The sequence below is a fragment of the Athalia rosae genome, chromosome 8, assembly GCF_917208135.1.
Source record: "Athalia rosae chromosome 8, iyAthRosa1.1, whole genome shotgun sequence".
Taxonomy (NCBI): domain Eukaryota; kingdom Metazoa; phylum Arthropoda; class Insecta; order Hymenoptera; family Athaliidae; genus Athalia; species Athalia rosae.
In genome coordinates this window covers 6,709,084-6,730,951 of record NC_064033.1, presented here as the reverse complement: position 1 = coordinate 6,730,951, position 21,868 = coordinate 6,709,084, and the positions used below count along the sequence as shown (strand labels likewise).

General features: G+C 40.4%; 3 protein-coding genes and 1 pseudogene across 3 annotated transcripts; 3 read left to right on the top strand and 1 right to left on the bottom strand.

The window, feature by feature from the left end:
- Positions 1–3,453: 3,453 nt before the first annotated feature.
- Positions 3,454–6,414, bottom strand: LOC112694947. The gene has a single exon (XM_025746512.2). It carries the CDS (start codon positions 6,412–6,414, stop codon positions 3,454–3,456), a length of 2,961 nt encoding a protein of 986 aa, XP_025602297.2.
- Positions 6,415–9,482: 3,068 nt separating this feature from the next.
- LOC125502062 lies at positions 9,483–10,376 on the top strand. Its single transcript, XM_048659614.1, has 3 exons — positions 9,483–9,529; positions 9,583–10,019; positions 10,105–10,376. Exons 1-3 carry the CDS (start codon positions 9,483–9,485, stop codon positions 10,374–10,376), a joined length of 756 nt encoding a protein of 251 aa, XP_048515571.1.
- A 3,667-nt stretch (positions 10,377–14,043) lies between these two features.
- LOC125502061 (piggyBac transposable element-derived protein 4-like) lies at positions 14,044–15,749 on the top strand. The gene is made up of 2 exons (XM_048659603.1): positions 14,044–15,025; positions 15,514–15,749. The coding sequence occupies exons 1-2, from the start codon at positions 14,155–14,157 to the stop codon at positions 15,747–15,749; spliced, it is 1,107 nt and encodes a 368-aa protein (XP_048515560.1). The 5' UTR covers positions 14,044–14,154.
- Positions 15,750–20,887: 5,138 nt separating this feature from the next.
- LOC125502139 lies at positions 20,888–21,706 on the top strand (annotated as a pseudogene).
- The last annotated feature ends 162 nt before the right edge of the window (positions 21,707–21,868 follow it).

The window sequence follows — 21,868 nt, the reverse complement described above, 5'->3', positions numbered from 1 at the left end:
ACGTTATCTTCAAAGACACACCAGCTCGGAGAGGAGATTACACACACTATTCCGGCTCAAAAGTATTTCCGCAAAAGTTCTGCAGCGTGCGATGGCTAGAAAATGATTCAGTCGCAGAAAGAGCGGTTGATATCATACCTAACGTCAAAAAGTATATTGAAACACTGTCTAAAAATAAAATACCTGACACCAAAAGCTTCAAAATTGTGCAATCGATATTGAAGGATCCTCTATTAACGTGCAAACTAAGATTTTTTCAATCTGTCGCAGCCGAGGTGCAACCATTTTTAACGGAGTTTCAAGCTGATAAGCCAATGGCTCCTCTGTTATTTGAATCTTTGTGCAAAGTGATTCGAAACATCATGAGTAGATTCGTTAAAAGTGAAGTCTTGAATGCCGCAAAATATGTACACGAAGTCAACTTTTCTGACAAACAAAATCTTCTCGATATCAAACACGTCGATTTGGGTTATGCAACTCATGATGCGATGCGAAAAGTACGTACCCAACTAAATGACCGTGATATATCAGTATTTCGTCAAGAGTGTCGAAATTGCCTCCAAAAATTGGGTGAAAAACTTCAGATGCGTTCTCCTCTGAAATTTACGCTTACAAAAGGAATATCCTGTTTGGATCCTGAAGTAGCTGTACGACCAACCATTCGCGATGCTCGTATTGGACTTGCTCTGAAAGTCTTAGTGGAAAATCGGCGAATTACTGGCGTCGATGCTGATAAAGCTCACAGGCAATTTATGGACGTTTGCAAAACAAAAATGTTCGAAGAATCAATGGGAAAGTTTTCTAGAAAAAACGATAGATTAGATACTTTATGGATGTCGCTGGTTGAAGGAAGAGAAGGGGAGACAGCAGAACTGACTTCATTTCTGAGAAAAATCTTGATCCTGTCCCATGGAAATGCTGATCTGGAGAGGGGATTTTCAGTTAACCGAGAGTGCCTAGTTGAAAATCAAAAGCAGGAATCACTAATCGCACAAAGGCAAGTCTATGATTTCGTCACGTTAGCTGGAGGCGTTGAATCAATTATTATTACGAAGAAAATGATTCATGCTGCTCGCAACGCCCGAACGCGATATCAAGAAGCCTTGAATCGGCAAGAAAAAGAACGGTCCCAAAGTGATCTTGCAAATGCTGAAAAGAGAGTAGTTACACTTCAGCTTCGAGAACTTGAAAAGCAGAAACGTGAACTGATAAGGAATGCCGATACAGAAAAAGCGTACCTGGACGACCAAATAGCCTTGCTCAAGAAGCAATGCATCTGACTGCAGTTCGAGCCAATTATGAGTTGTTGAACTTCTTATTCTTTCTATCAAGTACCTGTATTTGAATACTATAGTCAATAATTAGGGTTAAGTAAACGAGGGATATTGATGTGCTTCGAATTTCTTTGGTTTCATAAAAACCATATTTAGTGATAACTTTCTGTGATAAAACTCGAAATGTTTCATTTGAGAGCTTCCTCGAAGTTAAAAGTGCAATTTAATGAAAATAAATTGATCTATATAAAACTGGTCGAGAATTGTTTGTCATCTTATTTCATAAAAAAGCGGACATGGTGATCACATATTCATCAATTTTTAAACTACTCTTTGAATGTAACGAATGAGATTCAAGTATCCCAATTTCTTGCTGTTTTGTTCCTCTATTCGATCAGGGAAAAACTTAATTGTTAGTCAGGGAAGTCATGGAAAAGTCAGGGATTTTTTTTTCTCAGATCGTGTGGCCACCCTGCGTATACTGACCTACACACTTCCGTTGATCAGTATTCGTGTCGCCTACTTCTATGTATCTTTTTCTTTCTATCTTTAGAGGATTGGGCGCACCACGTTACAATACACCGTTTGAAAAAATTGCGGACAGCAGCACCTCTGCCATCCAAACATACCCATCTTGTGACCATATGAATCAGATGACTTACATCCAGTCGGATATAAGTCTCCGGAAGTGTGCCTTGAAGCAGTACCGCGACATTGTAGCATTTCTGTAGGTAATCTCGAAGATCATGACACATGCCAAAGATTTTAGCAACCGCGATTAGTAAGGCCCACCCGAAGTCGGTCACGACTACCGGTGGAATAGGTACATTTCTGGTTAGAATATACCATAAGAAATATCCAATGGCTAGAGCAGTCTGATCGGCGGATACCATCTGGAAAACCGGAACGCTGCCTTCATTAGTGATGATCATACATTGATACAAGAATATTGCGGGATCGTGTTTCTTCTGTCGTTTAACAATACCACCAGTTGCATCAATGGTGAAAATTGCATTAGGATTTTTTTTACAGCGTTCCGTATAAATCTGCTGCTGCTCCGGTGTTCAATAAATACAGTAGAATGTTTTCAGTCCTATTTTATGAATAGCGCACACATGCCTGCCATTCTCAGAATGCTGATATAAATTCAACGCCGGGTTACCAAAATGTAGACCATGGATTTTTAGCAAATGTTGTTCTTTCGCTTTACGTAAGACTTCCCTGCTTGGAAGTACCGGGGGATCCTTGTCGCCAGGATTCATTAAGCGTTTCGCCTCTTCATATCGATATGTTACCGCTGCTTTTCGTTGCTCTACTAATCGAGTTGCTACCTTTTCACGTCGATCCCCTTTCAACTGTCGCTTTTTTCCCCCCGTATGACATTTCGGACGAATATTTTTTATTTCGACTTCAAATACGACATCGACATCCTTGGCCGGTTGTTTGTGCAAAGTACCGTGGATAGTGGACTTGCACTCCAAACACTCGCCGTCAAACTTAGCGTAGACTTTGGCCGTTGCTCGACGGTGAGTGATATTATTTTTGAATGATATCACACAATCTATCTTGTGCTGCTGCCATATTCGGTCAGCAATGGTGTCGGTCCACCCTTCACGAAATTTCCAGTACAAACGGCCGCAATACAGTTTTGGTTCAGGCTTCATCGATTTATACTTATCAGCTGAAACGACAATTTGGATTTTTTTCGAGTACGCTTCATCCGTTTTGCTTACGACGTCCTGCCGACTTGTATCATAATCCACAGAACTTTCGTCGTATTTACTTACCTCACTAGATTTATTTGCCAGATTATATTTTTCCCTGATACGGCCTAAAAATCTGTTGCGGTTTCCTTTCAAAATAGTGTAAACATGCTTCGGTGTAATTTCGGAACCGCGATCTTTCATACGCTGCGAAATAATGGCATAAACGGGGTGGGAAGGTATGTAAGGATCTCCATTATCATCAACCGCTCGACAATCGGTTTCTGATAAAATTTCATCAAGTACATCTTTATCATACATTTTGGTTATCTTCGATTGCCAGTGCCTTCGGTGTAATGCTTACGCAACAGAAAATTTCAAGCGCTGCGAGAAAAGAGGTTGAAGATGAAAAAAGTAAGCCCACTTAGCAAGGAAAGAAGAAAATCAACCGCAACCTAACGCGACTTTCAGAAACGTCATTCGGGCACTAGCGCTTGGGAGCTGCTATTGCAAATCAGTGCAATTGCAACGATAATATGCAACAAGCTGCAACAAGCAACACACGTCGACCTGGTCAACGTGTTCAGGGTTTGGACTTCTTCAGGGAAACCCTCTTGTTGAATAATTCGTATTATTGTTTTTTCACTTCTTATTAATTCCTCCACAATTAATGGGCCTTTTATCCCTCGTTTTCTAGAGTATCTCACAAATCGAAGGCAGTAGGCTATTATTCTGGTTACCTTATTGAATGAAGAATATTTGGAGAAAATGTTTATCATTGGATTGATAGTTATCAGCATCACTGCTGCTCGTTGCTCTGGAACTGGATTGATGAAATCAATTTTTTGCTTCGGCCATTCAGCCTTGTAAGGTAGCCACGCCGGTCCATGCCACCACAGTTTATTCCTGATCAGCTGGTCAGCTGTCACTCCTCTCGATAAAATATCCGCTGGGTTATCTTTCGTTGGGACGTGCTTCCACTCACACGTCTTGGCCAATTCCTGTATTTCAGCCACTCGATTGGCCACAAAGGTCTTCAGTTGGTTTGGTGGCGTTCTCAGCCAGTGTAAAACTATAGTTGAATCGCTCCATAACACGACGTCTTTGATCTGTTCTTCTCCTAATGCTTTGACTACCGAGTTTAATAATTTTGCCAGTAACCAAGCTGCGCACAATTCCAATCGCGGCAGCGTTATCTTCTTCAGAGGAGCTACTCGTGACTTTGAACTGACTAGTAAACAACTAGCTTCCCCATTCTCATTGTACGATAAAGCGTATATGCAAGCACCGTATCCCTTCTCCGATGCGTCGCCAAATCCATGTAGCAATACATAAGCTGCTCCATTTCTTGGATTTACATTTCGTGTGATTTCTAATCGATTAAGTTCTCCTAATGTGCCATAATAATTATTCCAAGTTGTCTCAATAGATGCTGGTACTGCTTCGTCCCAAGCTATCTTCCATATCCATAGTTCTTGTAATAACACCTTGGCCTGCATAATAACTAGTCCGATGAAGCCTATCGGATCATATATTTCTGAAATGGTGGATAATATTGTCCTTTTCGTAATCTTGGGCATTTTCTTTATCGTTAGATTGAATTTTAGGATATCCTTGGTATTGTCCCATAATAATCCGAGAGTTTTCACAGCCTCTTGTTTATCCAAAACTAATAACTTCTTAGCCTTGCACTCATCCGCCAAGTGCTCTAAAACTCTTGTATCATTGGTTTGCCACTTACGTAGCTCGAAGTGTCCAGCTTTCAGCAGCTGTGTTAGTTGGTTCTGTAGTTCTATTGTATCTTCTAATGATTTGCTGCCAGTAAGCACGTCGTCCATATAAAAATCTCTTGTCAATGCTGTAGCCGCTCGTGGGTACTTCTCACTATCATCGAGAGCCAATTGTTTGAGGCAGCGCATAGCTAGGTACGGAGCACAGGCTGTGCCATAAGTTACGGTGTTTAATTCATAAATTCTTAAGTTCTGATCTCCATCCTTTCGCCAAATAATTCGTTGAAGGTTTCTATCTTGTTCTGCTACTTTTACCTGTCTGAACATTTGGGCAATGTCTGCTGTTATCACGAATTTGTGCATTCTGAATCGCAAAATAATATTGATTATCTCTTCTTGTAGATTTGGACCTGGCAGGAGCCTATCATTTAGAGAAGTTTGGGGCGATGTCTTCGCCGATCCATCGAAAACAACTCTAACCTTTGTCGTAGAGCTTTCAGCCCTTATGACAGGATGATGTGGTAAGTAATAACAAATTTCTTCTCCCTTATCCTTGACCTTGATTCTTGACATGTGTCCCGCCTCTTCATACTCGTTTAGAAATTCCATATAATCTTTTTTCAGCTCAGGATTATTTTTCAATCTTTCTGCTAGAGCGTAGTATTTCCTAGTCGCCTCCTTTTCTGAATTTCCTAACTGTTCGTCTGGATTTTGTGGTAATCTTACCTTAAACCTGCCTGCTTCGTTACGTGTGTGCGTGTCATTGAATTGTTCCTCGCAATATCTTTCTTCTGCGATCAATTGTCTTGCCATTGGCAATTCTTCCATTTTCCAAAGTCGTTCTATATTTTCTTCGACTGTTGATATTACGTTTAAGTTGCAAACATTTTTTATTACTTGCGACGGATTCTTTATAACTTGCTCTCCGCCTACTATCCATCCCAGCAAAGTTTTATGTAGTACTGGCTGTCCCTTTGGCTGCAGTACTTGACCAGCGCACAACAGTTTCCAAAACAATCCTGCACCGATAAGCATATCGATATCACCTGGTACATTGAAGTCTGGATCTGCCAAGAGAATGCCATCTGGTATGTTAAAGCTTGATATGTCTAGTTCAACTTGTGGCAATCTTTCTGTTATTCGTGGCAAAATGAGATAGTCTTGTTTGTTATTGAATTTACTTGTGAGCGATTCTAATTCAATTGTCACAGAATATTGCACCTTTACACTTGATTGACTTATTCCTGACAAAGGTATATCAATTCTTTTGAGCGGTAGTTTCAATTTCTGAGCTAGTTCTTGCGTTACTAAATTCAGCTGCGAGCCTGGATCGAGTAGGGCTCGACAACGTATGGGCTTATCTTCTATATCGTAGACGTATACTTGAGCAGTAGAGAGTACTACCCTTGAATTAAGTTGTTTAGCACAATGTGCCACGGTCATTTTCTCTGGTGGTCGATTCTCCTTTTCCTCGGTTGCTTGTGACGTAGAAGATTCTTGGGTGTTACAAGCCACTTGGGTCCTACAATCACCCCCCTTACAATCTTTGCTTATATGGCCTTTTTTCAAACAGTTTCCACATAATCGGAGTCGATGTACTTCATTCCATTTGTCTTGAGTGGATAATTCTCCAAACCTTTCGCACCGATTGATGAAATGATTTTCCTGGCAATATTCACATTTTGTCTGCTCTGCGGTAGCGAGCATTACCTTTCTCCTGGCACAACACTCACGAAAAACCTTTCCAAACGCGATCCCACTAGCTGTAGCGAATCGAAAGGTAAACAACTTTCCATAACGTAGGTCTCTTTGACAAGAATCTTGCTTCAATAGCTAGATCGAGTTATGGTCGCCGAACGTGACTCAAGTATGACGTTCATCACTCTCTCAACCCTTTGTACAAATCCGTAATGACTAACACCATCCTCTTTCCTACCAGCATACCAATTTCGATGGAAGAATCGGTTCCCGTTCTAATACCGCAGACCAAGAGTTCCTGCACCCTTAAACAAACCGAAGATGAAAAATCCGGAGCTCCCTTCCACGTTACCCGAAAGAAGACAGTCTTTTTTCTGGCACTTCATAGAACATGGGCTCCTCTACAAATGGTGAAAAAATGAGATTTTGCTCCTAAAGCGCCCATGTTGAGTCTCAATGTTCCAGTTCAAATTCAGCAAAAACATAAAACCTACCTATCAGCTACACAGTTTGCATCGGAATGTCATTACCTCATGTTCATTTTGCCACCGCACACCGAACTCAAAGTCTAGTGACAGTTGATTTCAGTTGCCTCAAGTTCTGTTACAATTCACAAAAATTACAGCTAAGGAATAGTCCCGAAAAATAAATGAAGGAAAAAAAGAAAGAGGATGAAGCAATGCTCACGAGGGTTCATACATCATCATCAGTTCCATAGCTGATTTTTTGTTATTAAAAATGTATTACTGTCATTGAATGTTTGCCTATCTGACAATGTTGTGTTGAGATATATCTTTGTGCAACTTCTCCATCGACTCATCTCTAAAGCTACCGTAGATGGAATCGGCTGCACAGCCTACGTCATAGTGTCGTTTCACTGTCAGTTCACTGTCATTTAGGAATAGCAGATCTAACGCAAAACCTGCTGACTGTTGATTTGAGACAAGCCCTGTAATAATAATAATAACAATGACAACAGCAATAATTATAGTCATACTAATATTATAAAACAAATGTAGCTTACCTTAAACAAAGAGTGGAGAGAAATGGAAAAGAGCCCAACACAACCAAGAACAGTAGAAAACAATGCTGTCGTAAAAACGACTCATCCTTTCTCATTAGAACTTCTCAAAGGCGTTCAATGTTGATGACAGCGTTAACAAACACAGCGGAGCGTGGTTGCACGAAACGATGGCCATGATCCGATATGAGCCGGAAGCGCTGAAAATCTAGAGGAAGAGGAACGTAGCTTGTGGAAAGTCCAGTAGTGAGACAAAACATCACTGACAGGGGACCTATTCATTAACTTTTCGGTACGGTTGGACCGAACGGTACGGTACCGAAGGCCAATCAGATCTCGGTAAATCTGAATTACCGCTGAATTACCGAGATCTGATTGGCCTTCGGTACCGTACCGCTCAGTCCAACCGTACCGAAAAGTTAGAGAATCCCAGCGCTTACAACTAATATCGGAATGTAGCCGACATTGTTTGAAATCAGCACTGAGCGTAAATTCCCTAGTCTCCGACCAATGGCAAGTGCCTCGTTCACCGTAGGTACAGTGACGAATGAGATCTCGCGCTATCGGAATCCAACATATCATGGTTCGCTCTCGATGACAGCTCTAATTTCGTAGCTGAGGTTGTAGAGTGCACTTTTAGATTACGTTGTTTTCATAAAGTTTCAATAATTTTCAGAGTTAGAGTAGCGACAGAACAACCCACACCCTATTGATTGTAACAAGTGCATCTGCATTAGTAAGGGATTAGCTAGGCTAGGTCGCGTGGGTCTATTAATAATTAGGTGCGTTAGGATAAATAGGTTAGTTAGGTTAGGACGTCCTCCATCTCAAGAAATCTCACGATTCCGAGAAAGGCTGCTCTAAGCGCCACAATCTGCTGCTTTACGCAATCAGATCAGTTGTTGCTCTGCAAACAACGCATTGCTGCTTTACGCGCAACATATTGCTGCTTCACGCACAATACAAAGAGATAGAGGACTTTCAACTAAACGATTAACCAACTCGCAATCATGGTCAGTTTGCAGATACCAGTTGTTAACGACAGGCTACTAAATGTCATTGAATCTGGCGAATGGCTGTATGATGATCATATGGATCATTTTTCAATGCTTCTGAAAGAATTTTCAGAATATGCACCTCAGGAGACGTGGCGGGTACAGATGCCAGGTACAATAAAACCTGCATCACCTACCACCAAGCATGTGCAAATTTTGCACAGTGGCACGCACGGAGCGCAACACTGGGTTTGTAGTTACTACGATACAAAATCGATATGCATATACGATTCTATGAATCCAAAGGTGCTCCACAAGGACCACGAAATATATTTAAGGGCGTTGTTTCCATTCTATAACTTCCACCAGAATCCTGTACAATCTCCTACAGTACAGCGACAGCCCAATGGGTCTGATTGTGGAGTATTTGCGATTGCTTTTGCCATTTCTCTTATATATGGGGAAAAACCTGATCAGGTAACATATCATGCAACCCTTATGCGGGCACATTTGTTGAAATTATTCAAAAACAATGCAATTCAACCGTTTCCATACGTGGACGGAATAAATAGCGCTTCGGCGGTCAAGGTCATCTCTTCTCCCAAACCTCAAATGCCAAGTGAAATCAATCGCTTGACAAATGAGGTTAGGCAAAATAAAAAGCTGCGGAAAGATTCGCAAAACAGCGCAAAAAAAGGACGTACCGAACAATCAGCAAAACAAGTCAACAAACCGCCTGAATCGGTATTGGTAACTGTTCTTCCCGTTCTCAATCGCAAAGACAATCAGTTAGTTAATGATAAGACTTGTCGCACAACACAAGATCCTTCTGTTAATAAAAATAGAGAGAAGATATCTCTTGAAAATCAAAAGAGCGCGGTTCGCCCTACACCGCCTTTTGATGCTACGTCCAAAGACATAATAACATCAGGTGGGTGGTTGACTGACCTGCACATGGATCATTTTAGTCATATCGTCAAAAAATGTTCGTCATATTTACCCCAAGAAACGTGGAGTTCAAATGCCGGACACAATTAAGCCAGTTTCATCGAAGGTAAAGCATGTGCAAATACTGCATAGCGGTAATACAGGATTGGACGGGCACTGGGTGTGCATTAGTTTTGACGGAAAATCACTCTGCATATACGATTCATTAAACAGAAAGACTCTTCATGAGCACCATGAGATATACTTGAAAAAACTGTTTCCTTTCTATCAGTTTCAGAGCAAACATATCAAATTCCCTCAAGTCCAACAGCAAAGTAATGGATCCGACTGCGGAGTCTTTGCTATTGCATTCGCGATATCGCTTATTAATGGTCAGAAGCCATCAAGAAAAAATTACGATATCTCTCAGATGCGAACACATCTGCTAAAAATATTCGAAAGCAACCTTATGGAAAACTTCCCATGCATCAACAAGAAAAGAAATATTGTTTCGGTAAACACTGGTTCCTCTAGAAAACGTCAGGCACCTGGCGAAGATGTCGGGGGACAATGTGTAGAACAAAGTAAAAAGAGAACTTTATCGGACGAGATAGCACAGATCAGAAATAAAGCACCGTCCAAAAAAAAATACCCATCCACCGCAAAAGGATGTGAATAATAATAATGATGACGATAATATTAAACAAGATGATGATGATAAGCCACGGAAATCGATTCAGAAAAATATACCCTCAGATAAGTCCCCAGTGAAACCACATGATAGCAATAGATTAGGACACGTATCGTCGGTTGTAAATGATCAGACTCATGATCATCAAGAACAAACGCTCGTCGATGAGCGTATTTCAGACCTTGAAAAACGTAGAAAACAAAATAGAAAATGTTATCATTCGAATAATGAAAAGCTGAGGGCTCGACAGCGAGACCGTTATGTCTTGGATAAAGAAAAACGCCTTGCTAGAAAAAAAATAGATATCTGCTTGGCATTGATCATCAGCGAACTCTGAAACGTAAACGTTATATGTCCAACATTGAGAAAGAACGTGAACGGCTCCGTAAACGGTACGCTGCCCAAACAGAAAGAGAACGCGCGCGACTGAGAGCTAATTATTTACGCCGTCGCGATTTGCAGATGCAATATAATAAATTTTACTACATACGAACCAAGTGAAAGGACCGTGGCAAAAAAAAATGTACCTCACAGAGAGATGGTGCAAAAAGTTAAGGGCAGAACATTTCATTTGCCCCTGCCTCTCGAAGAAACTTTGAAAAAAGTTTGCCGGCAAACGGATCCAATTAATCTCGAACACGAATTCTACATCCTGGTTCGTGGTATCCCAACAAAATCAAAATTGGTTCGGGAACAACTAGTCGATATGAATAAAGTGTGGGAAGCGTTAGTCTGGCTCAAAGCGAATAATCCTCAGTATTCGAAGATCGAGCTGCCGCATCAGCTGATCTTCTGCTGGCCCATGTAAAAGAAGTGGAATTCCAAATACAAGACAATCGAGATACAAACACAGTTTCTGATCACGAAGACGATCCTTCAGTCGAAAAAAACGAGATTCACGATGAAATAGAAGCTGACGAGCGTACAGCGTTACTCACTCAGGCTTCGGCATCGGATGCGCTGTACGAACAGTTTACTATATATCCGATGTACGAAAAAAAAGAAAATGAAACGGCGACAAATCTCTATCAAATGTTGAGAATTCACGACGTGCTATTAGATAACCGTGAAAAAACACTAGACTTGCAATGTTTTCCGCACTTATATCCTTACGGTTGTAACGGACAACACGAAGATAGACCCAAACGTCTTACTCATTTCGAATTTATCAAATCGAGACTTATGTCAAAGCATTCACAATTCAGAACCGATCAACAATACCTTTTCTATCTATTGAACGATGCTAACAACAGACAACTAAGCGGTGGTATTTATCACAAATTAAATATCATTAATCCAAAGGAGCGATTTACCGCAGCAAGTTATTTGAGTAAGCTTTCCAAGGAAGAGTTGGAAGGAAATTTGAATGCTATATTTGCAAGACTGCGTAATACGGAGCAATATTGGAGTAGGCCAAGAAATGACGTATCCTGCATGATATACAGAGCGGACAACGTGAAATTGCGCACCCCATTCGCGCGTGCGCGATGGTCGTCATTTGTTTCGCAGAGTAGCCAACACACTCCGATTTCAGATTCAGCTGTCAAATTCGTGGTCGATGTTATTATGGTCGAGTTAGGTTAGACCATAATGCGATTAGTTCGAAATGAATATACGTTAGAATTTTACCCAACAAAAAATCAGCTTTCACATGTAACGATATTAATCAGTCTTCAAAATTACCGGTATATGTTGAAACCTGGACTGTGTGGTCACTGGTCAAAATAAAGACTATAGTATCGAAAGGCGGAAGGACGAAAAGGATTTGGCACTCTTGGGAAGAAGGTTGAGGGGAGAGGACTAAATAGACACTCCTGGGATTTATTTTAAACATTTGTGAACACGTGCACAATTTGAAGTTAGTCCGATCCCATTAATCTGCAACAGATAAATGCAATTAATATATATAAATCAACCTATAAACAATAAATATAAAACGAATAATATTCCAAATATCACAACTAAACAATAAAAGTGACATAAGATAATTACCTCATCGCCTTTTGTTACAAGTGTTAATACTGGAGTCTCCATTCAAATTCGATCTACGTGCCTGAAAAGGAACGAAACTGTGAGGTAACGAAAGGAGTTTAACAAGGAGTAACATCCCCAAGAGACACGATTATTCTATTTATACAATTTTATATCAATGCCCAGTCGATCTTTTTCTTTATAAGGACAAAGGGTTATATGACTTACCTGCGACGGTTTTTATTTTATTTATTTATGTATGAATGAGGTATGAATGCGTGAGCTTATTTAACTGGCCTTCTTCAATAATTTATAATAAATTGATTTGTTTTTCGATCGATGAGTTATTGTCACGCTGGGGGAAATCTCTGCACGGGATCTCAGCGTAAACGCATTGCATGGTCCGATAGGAAGGTTAGTGCCAGTCGTGTAGGGCTGCTGTCGCGCTGTCAAGACGTCGTGACCAACGTCATGATGATTGACCGCGGGCAGTTAGCCGCCTCCTCTTGGCGCTACCTCCAAACTCTTCGTCAGATGTCTTTGACGTTTGTCAATCTGACGTTGCCTAGTTGGCTGTTATTATTGTAAATAACAGTCTGTTCAGAACTAGCGAAGGGAGCGCACGTACCTTTTCTGAATAAAACAGACTAATTGCTAATCTAATCCCCTGACCCGTTTATTTCTACTCCGGTTATCCGCCCGGAGTAACATTATAATAATTATTATACTATCATTATTATTATATTGATTATTATTATGAGAAAATAACACTGATCCAAATTTAATATTACACACATCGGTTGATTTATTGAACATTACACCTAATAATGATTGAAGTACACAGATTGTTTCAGTTTAAAATTTATTATTTTTATTAATTATTTGAATCACAAAATTAATTTCTAAATAAATATTAAAGCAAAGTACATTGTGAAATTCAACAGACAGTAAGTCCTTCGAAGATCACAGAAAACCATATTTGTTTAACAACTCCGTGGAGACAATTATATCAGTAGTATCTCACCTTGTGTACACCAAAATACGTGTTCCGCATGGCACTACTCACTTGGGATCCCCGTACCTCCGTCGAAGTGTAAGACCTTCCAGACAGCGTCTACTGTTGAGGTGTTGAAACATAAATAATGTTAATGAAACGTTCTGTGCGTCGTGTTGTGATATTTTGTGGAAGTAACAATACGAATGAACAATACCGACCATAAGTGATATGTATTCAAAATACACCTCAGAGTGGCCATATTATCTCCAACGGTGACGCATGAAGAAACGTGGAAACAGAAAAAAGTGTTAATAAGGCATTTTTTGAAGCTATGTGGCATATTTGGAAGTGTGCAATGACAATGAGAACTCACCTTAAAATAATGGGGGGGCAGGTAAAATTCCCCCGCAGCCTGAACATGCACCGAGACCTCAAAGAAGGTGTTCGAAATGCAGCCTTTCCGCTGCAGAACAGTACCCTAAGCGATCATAGAAAGCGTTGGTGGTATTAGAAATCTGTTCAGGACGGAGGCCCTCCAGAATTTCCAACACCCTGTTCTGCAGCTCAGCAACATTCGCTATCCTCCCCCCTGCATAGAGACAGTTTTTGAGGTATCCCCATAAACCATAATCTAGCGGGGAAAGATCTGGTGAACGAGCTGGCCACGCGATTGGACCGCCCCTGCCGATCCATCGTCCGGGGAATTGCCTATCAAGATAGGCTCTGACGGCAGCCGTGTAGTGTGGAGGCGCACCGTCCTGCTGGAACCAGATGGGTTCCTGGTGCAAAACAAAGTTTTCTATTACCATTCTGAATGATGTTGACCAGAATAGAACTGCATTGATTAATATGTTCTGAAGTTATTATGCTTACCTTCACCATCCACTGCCCTTAACACGTTCACGCCGGGGCCGATTTTAATTTGTTTTGCCATGAGGCGGCGCTCAAATTAATATCGCGCTTCATTTGGCGGCGCGTGGTTATTGCCTGTTCAGACCTGCATACGCGTTGTTTGTTGCTCTGCAGTACAGTGAAATCTTATTGTGCAAGTTTTGTAACTCGTGTAACAAATTTCCGACTGTAAGTATAATTAGAAAGGTGATTAGAAATGTTTTTTTAATTTTTACCCTTATAAAAAATAGATAACATGGATATGGAAATAAGTGATTCGGATGAATCTATAATTACAAGCAGGAGAAAAGCGGCAAGATTACGAATACTTTCTTCCTCTTCAGACGAGGATTTTGTTAATGTTATCAATGAAGAGAACGAATGTTCCACGGAGGAAGAAGATTTGATTTCTGAATCAGAGAACGAGGATCACGAAGAAGAATGGCAGGAAGTAAAAGAAAGAACCGTAGTAATAAATGAGTATTCAGAAGAAGAGGAATTTTTACATGAAAATATTGACTGTAATGACCCTTTTGCCTTATACAAACTAGAGAAGATAGTTGATGAAACAAATAAATATGCTACTCAAAGTATAAATAATTCTTCATCTAGCAGTAGAATACACCAGCAGGACTGGCAGTCTGTTACAAGAGATGAAATGAATACTTTTTTTGGCATATTGCTTATTATGGGTATTGTGCAATTGCCAGAAATTAGATTGTATTGGTCAAACAACGACATGTATGCGAACGCACGCATAAAAAAGGCAATGAGACGTGACCATTTTCTATCTATTCTTAAGTTTTTACATTTTTCGGACAATACCACAGCCAGAACTGAAGATCGGTTGCATAAAATTCGAAATATTATTGAAGCAATTGTAGATAATTTCAAGAGTTCTATAAAACCAGGCAAAAATATTGTTATCGATGAAAGTATGGTCCCATGGAGAGGACGTCTAGGCTTTCGCCAATACATCCCAGGCAAGCGACATAAGTATGGCGTAAAAGCATACAAATTGTGTTTGCCTGAAGGCTACACTTATAATTTCGAAATTTATGCCGGGAAAAATGGAACGATCATTAAAAAATCACATTCCCATGACGTAGTAATGAGATTATTAAGTGGTTTATTGTTTGAGAGCCGCACACTATTTATTGATAATTATTATACAAGTGTCCCTTTGGGTGAAGAGCTTTTAGAGAAAAATACATTTTTTTGTGGTACTGTAAAAATGAACAAAAAAAGTCTACCATCGCAGGCAAAAAAAAAAACAAAAACGTGGTGAAATGATGAGATTTGAAAATCGTAGCGGTGTAAAATTTCTGAAATGGACTGACAAGAGACCAGTTTGCATGTTAACTACCTCAAAGAATCACCAGTGTAAATTTGTGCAAGGAACAAATGGCCGAAGAAAGCCCGATGCTGTGTTTGATTACAATATTGCAAAAAAAGGTGTTGATTTATCAGATCAACTATCGGGGTACTACAGTTGTTTACGAAAAACCATTAAATGGTACCGAAAAATAATAATACAATTAATATGCGGAACTTCCCTCGTGAATGCGTGGTATATTCATAAAAGATGGGGCACTAAAAATATGACTCTGTTAAGATTTAGGGAAGTTATTATCGATAACCTTTTGTCCAATGAACAAACATGTCGTTATATACCGTCACATAAACACGTTCTTCAATCATATGAAGGATCGGCAAGAGACACCCGTAAACGCTGCAAGGAATGCTATAAAAATATGTCCAATAAAAAGGGCAGAGCTTGTGCAACTAACAATACTAAAAGAGTTAAGACATATTGTGGGCTTTGTGAGGGACAGCCAGCACTTTGCTTGAAATGTTTTAACAAATTACACAAAAAACAATAAATAATGAAGTTATAAATAAAACAATATTAGATTTTATGTTATTTTAACCGTATTTGAATTTTTTGTATAATACTGTATTATTATGTTTATTGAACAAAACTTATGTTTCTGATACATTATTGATTATAACTATTATTAAAAATAAACGTTTTTAATGAATAAACGTTAAATTTTCATTATTTAAATTCTCAGGGTCTAATAGTCTAATAATTCAGAACACAATCGAATGCGTACCGCTGGTGGCCCGCGCCGCCCGATAGGACAGTATAGTGCGGGCCACCGGTGGCCCGCGCCGCCCGATGAGACAGTTTAGTGCGGGCCACCGGTGGCCCGCGCCGCCCGATGAAACAGTTTAGTGCGGGCCACCGGTGGCCCGCGCCGGCGTGAACGTGTTAAGGCAGGGATAATGTCCTACTCGAGTAGACGAAGATATCTTTCGCCGTTGAGGTTTTCACCTAGGAAGAAGGGCCCGATGAGACGGTCTCCAAGAACGCCGAGCCAAACATTGAGTTTCTGCGGGTATTGTGTGGATGTCTGAACCACCAAATGAGGATTGCTGCGAGACCAAACTCGGACGTTTTGCCGATTTGACCTCCCATGCAACACGACAGTACTCTCGTCTGTGAAACAGATCCTACCGAGTAGTCGCTCATTGGCGTTCAACTCTTCGATCATACGCCCACAAAAAGCCATACGACTTTCTGCATCATGAGGCATAAGTTCCTGGTGTTGTTGAAACTTATATGATCGGTAACCCGCTTCATGCAAACCATTCAGCACCGACGACTTGGAGACTCCGAACTCTTGGGCAACCTTCGACGCTGACTGGCTTCCTTCCTCGTAGGCCAGGCAGATGATGAGCCTGGTATCTTCGTCTAGTCGCTTCGACGGCTGGACGACTGGCCGTCGGGCTGCGGAGCTCAGGTCTCCCGTAGCATCAAAGCGTTTCACAATCTGTTGATATAAAGTTGTTAGAGAACGGAGTTATTGATAACGAGTGAATTTTTCTGAAAGATTTTCAACTTACACTACGGACCGAAGACTCCGAAATCTTTCTATCAGGGTTCATGCCACTCATGAACCCCGATATCTCCCGGTAACTTCTTCCTTGGTGACGCTGCCTTAGCATCTCCCTCTTCTCCGGGGTCGTCCATACGTAATTCGGCATCTTTTGTTTTGCACTTGCACTTGCTATGTCTTTGTTTCGAAAGAGCTCGAAAGAGTCGTTTCGCACAGAGACGCTTGCAATAATGGCTTTGCACTAACAATTTGCAAACGCCTAGCAACAATTTACATAGCAACCAAACAACCCGCCCATTCATACCTCCGCGGAAAAACATTTTCGAATTTACCGCCCGAAATCCTTGCCGTGATTGGGTATCATCACCGTTTCCTGTCATGATCGCAGCCGGTAGCCAATGGTATAGCTCGGATGTAAACTCGATACTAATCAATAGTGATCGATAATGCCGCTTGTAACGGTCTCTCGATCGTCGCCAGAGTTTTAAGAAATAAAATAGATTAATCAGATAGGTACACATATATATGTATATTATATAAGAATATTTATTGAAGGAAAGATATATGTATATATTAAATCGTCATTATTATACTTTGCTCAAAATTGATTGTCAAGAATTTATTAATATAAATGTTGTATAAATTAAAAATGTGTTTTTTGATAAATATAAAAATTGGCCGTTGAGCTCATGGAATACTTCCCTTTAATCATTCACGCAGTCACACATTCATATAAATTAACACATCACAAATACAATTATTGATCGATCGCGCTTCGTCTAGTATAAGGTAAAATAGAGATATTGAGACAGTTTTTTTTTGTTGTAAAATTTAAGACGTCTTTGTAGCTGTACGTCTGATTGCCAAGTCCTTTATAATCGAGCCAAATCTTTTAGGAAACCTCGGTACACCCGCAAGTCCCACTTCTCCCGAAACTCCTCCTTTTTTCTGTGTTATGTGACACTATCGGCAGTATTGACGGAAGATCTTCTGTAATATTTTCCAGCTTCATGTTCTGACAGCTGTTGAGACAACTGCTGGTCAATCTGGGCACGTTGATATTACCGACGAAATTGTTGGTTTTGTGGTTGCGTATGGTCGGTGTGTTGCTTGATTGATCGAGATCGATCTTTTGTGGATTCGGAACCGGACCATCCAGTGCATAAGTTTGGATCCACATCCACTGCGTTACTTTGCATCAATTTGTCGTGGTTTAAAATCTTTGTATAATAACGTGGATAGTTTACTATGAATTCAACATGCCGTCCTCTGGTTTCTGCTGGTGATGCTGTGTGGCTATTACGATATTACACGCTCTGGATCAAACGAACGATGAAATTCTACATCAAAACTACAACTCCTCTGACAGATCTGATAGAGAACTAACCCATGTTGATGTATCCCTCTGACAAATTTATCTCCTGTGGGAAAAAAAAAACCTTTGATACAGGTGATGAAATTCTACATCAAAACTGCAATTCCTCTGACAAGCCCGTCTACTACAAAGGAATTGACTTTTTCGATGCAAGCACCGAAGTTACCCATTGCAGTTGAAACCTTTTCGATGAGTGTATTTCTTACAAAAGTACTATATCCCTTGTCTTACAATCAGATTATAGGTCTCTGTCGGTGTCGAAACAACTGTCACGAGTCTCATTCCTTCTGGAAGTTGGAACTCTTTTGATGCTAACGACGAAGTTACCCGTTGCAGTTGCAGGTAGTACATCCATTGTCTCAGATGATAGGTCTCTGTCGGTGTCGAAATAACTGTCATGAGTCTCATTCCTTCTGGACGTTAGAACTCGTACGACACAGGTAACAAAGTTCTCTGTCAATGTCGCAATTGCTTCAATGAGTCGAATTTCCTTCAATAGTTCTAAGTTCTCGATTAAAGTTGCAGTTCCTATCTTTTTAATTTCAGTAAGGATTGATGATGATTGATGATAATTATTCAGTTGGCCAAATAAATTTCAGACTTAATCATGTCAAAATCATTTGAGTTTATTTTTTAACCTGTCATAATTTAACCTTCATAATATTGTGAAGTTTCTATCTACATTAAAATCTCTCATTCAATTGATCAATTTTATTTCATGCTACGCTGCCCTACTTATCTGAGTCTGGTTTCGTGCCGCATTATTCACCCTGATACAACATAACCCTGATACAACATAACCCAATCATATTTAAACACCGCGATCTCAGCTGTATTGGCGATCGACAATTTGACAGCTAAAGCTGAAATCTGAGGGAGTTGGTACAACACGCTAGCAGATGATAAATTCGCCGGTCGTTTTGACTCACGCCTGCGCACAAAATCTGGGGCCGCAATTTCACGTTGTCCGCTCTGTATAATTACGGACCGGCGACATGGTTCCTCACATTAAGTCCAAGCGAATGGTTGTGGTCGGATATGACAGAATATCTACGCGAAGTCGGAGGCTCCTCCGCCGCAAAGATGTCACCTAGTCAGTCGGTGGCCTCTGATCCAGTGTCTGCATCCAGATTTATCGAAAATAAGTTCAAGGCTATGCTCGATGTCATATGTTCTCCAGATAAACCCATTGGGGAAGTAACGAATTTCTTCTGGAGGCGAGAATACCAAGGTAGAGGAACGCAGCATTTTCATTTAATGATCTGGATCAAAGACGCTCCGATTCTTGGAACGTCTTCCAATCAAGAAGTAGCAAACTTCATTCTCAAATATGCTACTTGCAGAATGCCATCTAAAAATGTTTCACCAAACCTCCATCGTCGTGTTAATACACATCAACGGCATACACATAATTCCTATTGTTTGCGAAGTAAAGCAAACAAAAATGGCAAAATTGGAAAAGTGTGTCGTTTCGGGTTTTCTAGACCAATCACGAATAATTTCGTTATGCGAGAAGTGGCCATTTCGATTGCTGGTAGACGGACGCTAAAGTCTAAAAGCCGATTGTATGACCTGCCCCGCTCCGAAAAGGAAGCCAATATCAACGACTACAACCCGGCAATTCTTACGGCCTGGAAAGGGAATATAGACATTCAGTTCATCGGAGAAAAAACTACACTCCTGAATCGGTTCGTCACTAAATACGTCGCTAAGCCCGAAAAAAGCAACTCAGACACAAGTTTCGCAGACGTAAATTCCACGAAATGTTTGTTCAGTCGTTTATGGAATTTTGCCTCGCGCATGTTGAATCATAGAGAATGTGGAGCTCGTGAAGCCGCCGATACTCTATTGGGGATCCCATTGTAGGGCACAGATCCGGAAACTGCCATCAGGTGGGTAGACGTGAAAATGTTCAGAAATAGAAAAGTAAAATCTCGCAAGGAAATCGAAGCCTTGGAGGCCGATTCCACTGAAATATTTTGCGATTCGTTAGTCGATACGCATTATCCCGCACGACCAAAGAAATTGGAAGCTACCAACCTCTACGATTTCGTACAATGGTACGACATAACTAAGGTAGAGCCCACAGGTCAAGATGTAGAATATTATACGATGGGCAAGTCGCTGTACTTAACACTAGGTTTACGGGACCCGTCAATTTGACGGATTTCAAACTTTGAAATGAAACACGCAAAAAACCTTAATCTTAACTATTTTGCATCGTAAATTTATAATTTCATTCAAAGAATTTATACGCACAATTAGTATTTTCCTAAGCTTTATAAATTTTGAAAAACGTATCTTGTATACCTATTTCTACGGAACCCGTCAATTTGACGGGTTAGCTGATTACGTCAACAATCCTTATATATTTGCTTCGCTTGTAAAATTATACCTCCAATAGCAAATATAAGACTGAAAGAAAGGTCTAAGACCCCCGCCCCCCCCCCCCCCCCCAACTCATAATCTCAATAGCGCCTCGATAACGAATTGTGTAGCCCGGGTGTCAAATCCTCGCGTTATTCGAAACTCAAAGCGTGCAGCAGACTAAATGTCGTATCGAAAAGATATTCAGTTCATGTGTTGGTGCAAACATAAACAACACACACAAGGAACTTTCACAGCCTGCGGTAGCCGACGTTAGGCTGCGATATGAATCTGCAATAATCCCCGCTGTCTTCAGTATTGTCGCTGCAGTGACAGTGGTAAGAACATTTTTCGAAGACAGTGTGCAAAAGTTTTGGTTATTGTAGTCACCCGCTTATTGTAAGTTTTTACAATAGGGTAATTGAATTTTGCACGGTATTTTTTACTTTCACCAATCACCCTTTTCTAGCAATCATGAGTAGAAACACGCGATATAATAAGAAATTGACAAAAATTACCAACATCAATGAGGATTGTTCTGATGTGTCCTACGAAGAAGATCAATATGAATTAGGTGAAAGTGATGATTACAGTAAAGATTCTGAATCCACTGAAACTGAAGAAATGGAAGGATCTTCGGATAGTGAAAAGGAAAACCTCTTCAATATACGTCGTAACAAGAAAAGAAGGCGGATTATTTCTAGTTCTGACATCGAGGATGAGAGGACGAGTATTCCAATTACATCCAGAGATGTAATGGAAGAAATTGAAATTGCAGTTGACGGGACACGGTGGGTGAGACTGAAAGCAGGGAAATCTAGGGGTAGGCCGTCCGTTCATACTATATTCAAGGATATCGTAGGGCCTACTGGTTACACAAAAAGAAATATTACGTCGGGTTGTGTAACTAGTGCTTTTCAATTGATAATTGACGCTCACATTATGAAACATATAAAAGACTCCACCGAAACCGAGGCACGTCGAGTTTTGAAGAACGACTGGAGAATTACAGTTTCTGAATTACGTAGTTTTCTAGCAATACTATATGCCCGGGGCGCGTACGAAGTAAGAGCATTGAAAGTATCTTATCTATGGTCCAAAAAATGGGGACCTTTTTTTTTCCGAGATACAATGACCAGAGATAGATTTATGCAAATTCTAAGATTTATACGCTTTGATAAAAGAACCGAACGATCCGAAAGGTTACAAACCGATAAATTTGCACTCATTTCTGAAGTATGGAACAGATTTATAAGTAACAGCCAGGCTTGTTATAAACCACATCAAAATATCACAGTGGATGAACAACTGTTTCCAACTAAAGC